At 34.9% G+C, this 10,252-nt stretch overlaps 1 protein-coding gene across 1 annotated transcript in view; it reads left to right on the plus strand.

The window, feature by feature from the left end:
* The window catches only part of LOC115232499, a 331,678-nt gene that overhangs the window by 319,225 nt on the left and 2,201 nt on the right, over window positions 1–10,252 (plus strand). Inside the window, exons 5-6 of the mRNA XM_029802401.2 lie at window positions 2,864–2,896; window positions 8,250–8,378. Of these exons, the coding sequence (XP_029658261.1) occupies window positions 2,864–2,896; window positions 8,250–8,378 (162 nt within the window). The remainder of the gene's footprint in view (window positions 1–2,863; window positions 2,897–8,249; window positions 8,379–10,252) is intronic.

The following is a 10,252-nucleotide window of genomic DNA, read 5'->3' on the forward strand; positions in this document are numbered from 1 at the left end:
CTGATGTGATTAAATGGGGAAAGGTTTGTCAGAAGTTTTTGCAAGAAGAACCAAGCTAAAAGAAAAAATACAGAGATATGAACCAGCGTATAAAAAACGCCATGAAAAATATGATCCAAGCCAAAAATTTTTTTTATAAAGGCAATTGCACACAATCTTAAATTTTAAGAAAAAATAAATATGTGATACAGCAAACCTTAAAATAAACGTTTTTTAATTCAGATATTCATTCTTCCATTTTCCAAAATTGTAAAAAAATATATTAGGATTTCATTAAAAATCATGTTTGTTTGAAAGTATCTATATATAGTATCTATATATAGTATCTATATATAGATGTTGAAATTTGCCTCTTTATTCAGAGAACAAGCCGAATAGTAAGCCTTCTCTTGAACATAAAAATTTAATATCCATCTCTCCTCTTGCACAATACTTATAGTACTATATTAAGTCATTTGAAAGTTGTACTTCAGACAGACAGACAGACAGACAGACAGACAGATCTTCGATGTACGCAATTGAAATAGTATTGAATTAAAATAGACATATTTGTAATGTCTATACATCATTGAAAGGTATGATATTGTGGCGTTTGTCTGAGAGAAAATCTCTTAGTGGACATGTGATACGTACACAAGAAAGAAAGAAAGAAAGAAAAGGAAAAAAACAACGAGGAGTTAACTAAATTATTTGAAATCAGCATTTCTCTGGTGTAGTTTTGAGCTTCGTGGTCAAGAAGTCGGCCAATGTAATTTGTTTAACAGATTTCCTCGGCAACATAATTAATAAATGAATAATCAATTAAAAGTTATTGTTGTTGATTTATTGATCGAACTTGTGTAGACGGCAATGGGGTAACTTTAAGTGTTTCAAGTTAATTGACAGATAATGAAAATTATGTAAAAGGTATATACGTGTGTGTGCGTGTAAGCGTACGAATGTATGCGTGTGTACACGTATGCACATGCTTGTGTGTGTGACCTTATGTGTATGTGTGTGTGCATAGTTACACACACGTACCTATACATACATGCATAATTGCATAAACATGTGCGTATGTATGCATGTATATAATTGCATAATCATGTGCGTGCGTATGCATGTATATTGTGTGTGTATATATTATATATATATATATATATATATATATATATATACTACTAATATAGGATGAAGTTTTTTTTCCTGCAGAAAAAAAAATTCCATCAAAAAATGTGGCTGCATATTAAAATACCTTTACGGTTAAAAAGTTGTTAAAAAGGTGCAGGAGTGGCTGTGTGGTAAGTAGCTTGCTAACCAACCACATGGTTCCGGGTTCAGTCCCACTGCGTGGCATCTTGGACAAGTGTCTTCTGCTATAGCCCCGGGCCAACCAATGCCTTGTGAGTGGATTTGGTAGACGGAAACTGAAAGAAGCCTGTCGTATATATGTATATATATATATATATGTATATATATATATATATATATATTATATATATATATATATATTATATATATATGTGTGTGTGTGTGTGTGTGTGTGTGTGTGTGTTTGTGTGTGTGTGTGTGTGTGTGGTGTGTGTGTGTGTGTATGTATGTGTGTGTTTGTGTGTCTGTGTTTATCCCCCTAGTATTGCTTGACAACCGATGCTGGTGTGTTTACGTCCCCGTCACTTAGCGGTTCGGCAAAAGAGACCGATAGAATAAGTACTGGGCTTACAAAGAATAAGTCCCGGGTCGATTTGCTCGACTAAAGGCGGTGCTCCAGCATGGCCGCAGTCAAATGACTGAAACAAGTAAAAGAGTAAAAGAGATATATATATATATATATATATATATATATATAATATATATATAATACAGAAAAATGGAATGAACAGGCTTTAATTCAAACCACAACAATTGTTTCTATGGATTAGCAATAGCTGTGTACTCGCACGTCATCAGGTGAGAGTACTGCTGGATTGCCCATAGTTCCCAGTGCTTACAGACAAAAGAGATAAGGAATTATTCAAATATATATTTTGGCAACATTACTATCTATTTTCATAAAAGGCGAGACATGTCTATGCTAAAGAAAATACTTAATATGAAGTTGTGATTTGGCTTGTCCTGGTTTGGATTAAAGCCTATTCATTCCATCCAGTTGTATTATATATTTTTTTTAATTCTGCGTACACCAGCGGATTTCCACATGTATATCCAGTTAAAGGAGGATCCAAGAACTGTGAAATGCACGTTATTATTAAATGTGTATGTGTGTGTGAGAGAGAGACAGACAGACAGACAGACAATCCTAAACCTAACCCTAAAACCTTAAAGCTAAAACCAGTACAAACGCAAGAAGGATGTCATAAATAACAGTGACAAACGAAAAATACACCACCGATAGTTGTTGTTGACAAACAACGGCTGTAATTTTATTCAGCTGTATACACATCATTGATTGGTTGAAATAACCAAAATACGACAACTTTAATGTGGAATAATTTCCTAAATATAAGCTTTTCTCAAAAACGCTAAGAGTAAAAGATGTTTTATATGACACATTCTACCAGTGTCCGAAGTTTGAAAGTGTATAGTTACAAAAAATTATTTTTTTTAATTTGCCAGTCAAAAGGTAAAGATCCGATTATCGTTTTATGTTTTCTCAACTAAAATCATTTCACATTAAATGTTTGAAATATTGATACGTTGTAAGTGAAATCTATAAAAATGACTAAAAACAAAATTTTTATCAAATTGTTTGGTAGGAACCTGAAGATATATAAATAGTTTTTTCCATTTTGTTTACTGAGAATATTTGCAAATAAATTAATAGTATTATAGACAGATATTACTTTTTATCAGCTTTAACAATCTATTTCCATTTCTATTGCAGGAGTATCATCCGAAAATATATCATCACTAATCGGTAAGTACATATGTTTGCGCATGCGCGCACGTATATGTGCGTGTTTGTGATACAAAATTTAAGCTATGTATTCACTGAACATTCTGGATATGGCTTAATATTTTCTTTTTGCTCTAAATATTTTATGGGTACGAAAGTATATATTTTATCCAAAAAAAATATTGCAACTATAACATGTCATAAGCACACGCAGACACATATATTGATACACACATACACACAAGACGAACCGAAACTAACAAATAAAATAAATCATTGTATAATTGTATGACGTTGTTTGCAACAATTCCGAAAATTTGGTTAAACGGCCAACACACATGTACGTAGGAGAGTGAAAAGCAGAATGAAAAAACTTTAACACTTCTGATGACAATGTTTTTTGTTTTGTTTTAGTTTGTATTTCTGTTTTTTTCTTTTGCTTTTGTTTTGGGGCTTTGCATTTTTGTTTCTTCAGAAAAATATTGCCAATTTGTCTTTTTTTCCATCCTAAGTTAATTTTTAATGGAATTGCTCTGTAAAAATTTAGACATTAATATTTTGTCTTCTTCTAAGACAGAAAGCATGGACAACCCAGTTAAGTTAATATAGTTTTTTGTATATGTATGCATATATATATATATATATATATATATATATAAAATGTGTACATATATATATATATATATATGTATATAGGTATCATCATCATCGTTTAACGTCCGTTCTCCATGCTAGCATGGGTTGGACGGTTCGACCGGGGATCTGGGAAGCCAGAAGGCTGCACCAGGCTCCGGTCTTATCTGGCAAGGTTTCTACAGCTGGATGCCCTTCCTAACGCCAACCACTCCGTGAGTGCTTTTTACGTGTCACCTGCACTGGTGCCAGGCGGGGCTGGCATCGGCCACGGTCGGATTGGTGCATTTTACGTGCCACCTGCACGGAAGCCAGTCGAGGCGGCACTGGCTTCGGCCACGATTCGGATGGTGCTTTTTACGTGCCACCGACACGGAAGCCAGTCGAGGCGGCGCTGGCATCGGCCACGATTCGGATAGTGCTTTTTACGTATCTCCAGTCCAGGGGTCCTGGCATCTGCCGGGTGCCAGTCATAGGATTGGTTCAATTTCGATTCCGATTTCGATTTCGATTTCACTTGCCCCAACAGGTCTTCGCAAGCAAAGGTGCCTGTCGTTGGATGAGGTTCGACATCGACTTCGCTTGCCTCAACAGGTCTTTGTGTCCAAGGGAGGAAAGGCATGCATAAGTGGGCTGGACTCACTTGTCCTGCCTGGTCTTTTCACGCACAGCATATTTCCAAAGGTCTCGGTCGCTGGTCATTTCCTCAGTGAGACCTAAAGTTCGAAGGTCGTGCTTCACCACCTCGTCCCAAGTTTTTCTGGGTCTACCTCTTCCACGGTATCCCTCCACTGCTAGGGATTGGCACTTTTTCACACACCTATCTTCATCCATTCTCGCCACATGACCATACCAGCGCAATCGTCTCTCTTGCACACCACAATTGATGCTCCTTAGGTCCAACATTTTTCTACAATGTATATATATATGTATATGTGCGTGTATATATATGCGCGAATATATATATATATATATATATATATATATACACGCGTGAAGGCGCATGGCTCAGTGGTTTAGGTGTTGTACTCACGATTGCGAAATTGTGGGATCGATTCCCAGACCGGGCGTTGGATTGTGCTCTTGAGTAAAGCGCTTCATTTCACGTTGCTCTACGATCATTTCGTCATCTGACATGTGGCACCTGTTGCGCCTGTATGTATGTATATATATATATATATATATATATACTTAACAGTAGAACGTTGGAATGAGTGCTCAACACCGCATAGGTGAATAAAGAATTTCTTTATTTGTGAATTAAGGCTACCATTGATTTCTTGTGGGAAAATAACATTATATTAAAATATATTTAAAATGTATTAAAATCGTCATGATAGGAAAATGATGTAAAATTTTGTGTATAGTGATATCATTTTTGGAGAAATAACCGGTTTCGCATTTTCGTTTCAAATTTCTTTACCGATGTTGTGTCATCTATTCGTTATGGTGTGATCTAGAAGAGTTCGAAACAGGGGGAGGTAATCAGAGATTTTTTTTTTTTTGGTATAAGGGAGGGCATCGAAAATGTTGGGAATCAGGTTTTGTTAACTTAGCATGATATGGTTTTGATAGAATAAAATGTTAGAAATGGTTACACATACTATATATATATATTTATATATAGTCAATCCAAACATGAACAAGCAAGAAAAGACAACAACGCGAGGACGTCGAATAAGTACAGTGTTGTTGGACGCTCAGGAAAGGAAAGAAAAGAAAGAGGATTTCGCGTTTCGAGCGGATATATGGATATATATATATATATATATATATATATATATATATATATATATATACACACACACACTTTTCCAGTTTTCCCATATTCATTTTGTAGTTGTGTAATTGGTAGTCAGCACCCATCAAGTACCACTATGGACCTCTGGTTGCCAAACAAGGTATCTTGTGGACACTTCTTTTTGCATTTGGATTACTCAGATCTATTTTGCCTTTCGACCGTTCTGAGGGCCATAAATAAGTACTGGGTCAAATGTAATCGACTTTCCAAAGCATGGACATAGTTCAATGACTAAAACCAAAAAGAATAATATAAAGTAATATATATATGAGCGTTCATGTATGTATATACAAGAGTAAACATAGGTACGACATATAGAAATATGTATTTACAGAATTTGACTCAGAATTGCATTAGTTTACATTTCACAAACTCAAAAGCATTTCTGATCGCTCGGATGCTTCATACTGAGTGGAAAGAAGATCACAGCTTCTAAATATGCTTATTGTCATTGGATGATGATGAATGTAGCTCGCTCTTATTCTCCAGTTTGGATCACGTGGTGAAATCGGCTACTGCGGCTGGATAAGAAGCAAGTCTGATGCAATGCATAGGCGTAGTCTCGCTTGTTTTCATTAAAAAAATTACTGTGAAATCGAAATTTCAGCAAATTTCATGAAATAGTATGAATAGCTAATGGCTTAAAATTAAGTAACAGATGGCTCTGTAGGTGACGGCAGCATGAGCGTTTAGTTTTCTTAAGGGATACAATGGGCTGTTGCAATATATGCAATTTATTACAGAAGTAAAAATAAGCCGGGTCTTATTGAGAATGTTCTAGATTATACTGGGTGGAACTTTCCCTGGTCTTGCATCCTCCAAATCAAACAAATCAGGAAAGAGGAGATTTCTCTGTCCGTGAAAGTAAAGAAATATATTTACTGGGTTAACTTTGTTTTGAAATCATCGCCTGTAAGGCCCGTACAGTATCTGTTACTTCATTTTAAGCCATTAGCTGTTCATACTATTTCATGAAATTTGCTGAAATTTCGATTTCACAGTAACCAGCTAGGAAATACAGAATCCTCTCAGAAGGCAGGCTGATTAATTTCTATAGTTTCAGGCAGGTGCAAAGGAAAAAGCCTGTATGAGTGTACACTTTTTTTCTTTTGGAACATACGATATCTGAAGCAATTTTTTTCTTGACAAGAGTAACTCACTCTAGCATTTTGCACATCAAAAGCTTTGAATTTTATACATGCTTGGAAATGGTGCCTTATTAAGAATAAAACTTTTGTAGCTATATTCGTGGAAACAGCTAGTTTGAACAGAGAATTAAATCGGGTTATTTTTCTTTCATGACTCTATGGGCTGGGTGGGGTAGGATTTCACCACCACACCCCATGTACACTAACTATTCTCCAACTATACTCCTCACTAACGCCTTCACATGTATCCAATGCACTTTTCTTTCTTTTATGCACCTACCTGGCATGTGATGCACATCTTAGACCGCATCCAGAAAGCAGCCATCCAAAAGAGTATTTTAAAGTCATCACAGAAATGTTGAAACTTCTAGCCCACAAGTGTGCAGTCTTCCCTTTCTGCTTTATCTACTGCTACGACAATGGACTCTTCTCTTCAGAGGTAGCTGGGCTCGTGCCTCCTCCCCTCAGACATAATCAACCCACTCATCCCTCCTCCAGTAATCACCCTTTTGTTCAACCCACCCCAAGCCCCACACCAATCACTACATTTTGTCTATCTGTCCCAAAACGTCAACCCTCCTAAACTCCGCCTCCGTGCTCATGTTTTTACCGTATGCGTTGATTTACAATGGTTCAAGAACATAAAAAGGCATTCGTCTCACCTGTCTCGGACAGCTTTCCCAGACCCAGCAAGTAGTATTTCAGCTTGAAGACTACACTATTTTGTGCTTTATTGTTTAGAGTGGCCCTCTCCAAGATAAACTCTACAATATTGCTGCACTCACCCCTATTAATTTTTTTTTTTCAAATACATTTCAAGTGCGATATAGTTTACTTTGTGACAGTGAAACTACATCATTTTCCAACTACTTAGACCAAATACAACTGTAGCATTCGTGAAATTAACAATTTTCCCATTTGCAATCAAATTTGGAAATCACACAGGTCATTAGTACCTTGTTTTGTTTTCTGGCTTGTCGTTTACCATTGATAAGGTTTTTAATTTTGGCATTTGTATGTATGGTGGGATAGTACAGACACTCAGCACATGTACACTCATACTTTTATATATATATATATATATCATCATCATATATATATATATCTTAAACAAATGTATGCGATTCTTTCATGATCAACTAAAACAAAGATAACGACACAAGAAGCTGTAACTTATAACAGTGGTAATGGTAACATGACATACTAAACATTTTCGGATATGAATAAAGTAAAATTGAAGAATTGGCAAGCTCATCTGATTTGGGTCACAAAGCAAACTAATTAAAATATTGGCAGTATACCGAAATGTGTATATCTATATGTATGTAAATCTACGTGTTCATCCAGATGGAATAAAATGTTTGTATTTCATTGATTGTGAAGCTTTGTTTGTATCTTAAATATCCATTAGACAACATTAAGCAACAGGTTTCTGATAAAATGTGTACACAAATATGCAGACACACCACATCGAACACATATATGAATCAACAGAAGAGCCTTCATATGATTGATCGACCTGTTAGAAATAGCAACCAAATCTCTTTCAAATCTTACCCTACCATCTTAGAGTGTTAGGCGACATTTTATAATGTAACCCTATATACGTTATATCTAAAAAAATGACAGGGTAGTGACATGCACAAATACACATGCACACACACACACAGAGGCATGCATGCACACAGAAAGAGAGAGAGAGAGAGAGAGTGAGTGAGTGAGAGGGGAGAAAGAAATAGGAGAGGGAAAGAATGAAACAGTGATATCTAATATCTGATCAATATATTTTCAGAATGTGTCAACAGTTTCCAGTGTTCCAATGATGAATGTGTATCAAAATCATCACACTGTGATGGCATCAACGACTGTGGTTGTATGGTCGGTTGTGATGAACACCAATGTGACAAAACGGAAATAATGAGTAAGTTACAATCCCGAATAGACATTTCATTTCATTTCCTGTTTGCAAACAAGCCAATTTTATGAGTAAATGAAGAAATCGAGTCCAAATATATAAATGCTAAAAATGTAAGTTATAGGATTGTACCAGCTCACCCACACTATAATTTCTTGTATAATAAAATTTTAAGGATTACTTTTTTAAAAAATCTGTGAAAGTCAACTAAATTGGTATACGTAAAGCAAATATACTTTAGAACCAAAAGATGTCAAATTTTTCCAACATTTTGGCTGTTCATCACAATACTGGGAGTGAAAAATTTAGATTCATAATTTGCAGGCAAATATTATTAGCTTTATAAATAATTTTCCTTCTTAAATATCTTTTTTAAAGATATTTAGTTGTTTTATTCAGAATTTGTCTTTCATTTCATTTTATCAATTCAAATGAGATGAAGTTCTGAAATTAGAAGAGCATGCAGTAAATTAAACATTTTTCAATCATTTGCTAACTTTATCTCCTTACTGTTACCAAAATCGAGTGACATGATAAAATGAGGTTTAAAAAGACTCAAGCTCAAATTCTTTAAATATTGAGCTTCATATTTGGGTATAAAATCACTTATTTTATAAACTAGTGATTTACATTCTGTGAGTTCTTTGTCTTTCCTTTTATAAAAAATAACAGTGTAAATAAAGCAACTTGGTATCAATCAAAAATCGAAATTAGATCATAACATCAGTGTACTGAGACTTCATCTAGTGTTCTACTGTCTTTGCCTCATACTCTAAACAGCATCAAAAATCACTAACTTCAATTCTGCTTAAACTAATGTTAATACAAAAACAGTACTGACTAAATTGCAATGATCTAAACTCCAATGATCTAAGTTCCAATAACCTGATGATCAATAACTCATTGAATAGCAGGAATTTGAGAAGTTTACTGAAGTGTATTGTGTTTAAAGGTAACACTTTTACTGTTGAATGAATTTTGGGGGGTTACTCACAAATTCTTAGCAAAGCAGCATGAGTGATAAGAGAACTGATTGATGATTTCTGGAGCTTTGATAAAAAGAAATTAAAGCCCATAATTCAGAAAAAAAAATGTTGCCTACCTTACACATTGTTAAATACAGAAGTGATTCTCCACAGAGTACTTACACTTCTCTTTTTCTTCTAATGGTGGAAAAATTAATTGTACTTGCTATTTGCTGGCACTGACCTTCATTAGTGACCTCAGATTCCACTGTTTCACATAGAAATTAATAGAACATTTTTATCTGGACAATGGATAGTAGAATTTGTAGGTCCATGAAAAATAAATCATGTGGTATCTAATTAAATTGCATCCTTTTAACTTATGAGTTCGTACTATACAGCACATGAATTTGTCTCCCATTGTTTCGTGGTCGATGAAATTATATTACCAGTATTAAAGTCGATTTAATTACACCTCTCTACCCACAAAATTTGTCACCTTTCTCCGTTGTAATAAATAATAATTATTATTGCAAATATTTAAATACAGCATATGAAGAAGATCAGTAAAACTGCAATGTGCAAAGCAATACATAAACGTTTTCAGTTCTGCTGTGGATGAGTTAGAGTAATAAAAGCACAACAAAAGACAAAAACGATTTATCAACTATTTTGAGAGAAGTAAACCAGTACTTTCAAACAAAATATTTTGGTAATATTTCTTTTGTTCCACTCAAAGGCAATGACCTGGCAGAACCTTTAACACACAGGGCAAAATGCCTAGTGGCATTTCGTCTGTCTTTGTGTTCTAAGCTCAAATTGCACCAAGATCGACTTTGCCTTTCATCCTTTCAGAATCAATAAAGTAAGTACCAGTCAAACACTGGTGTCTTGTGCCAAAATCTGAAATCAATA

Source organism: Octopus sinensis, linkage group LG2, assembly GCF_006345805.1.
Source record: "Octopus sinensis linkage group LG2, ASM634580v1, whole genome shotgun sequence".
Lineage (NCBI taxonomy): Eukaryota > Metazoa > Mollusca > Cephalopoda > Octopoda > Octopodidae > Octopus > Octopus sinensis.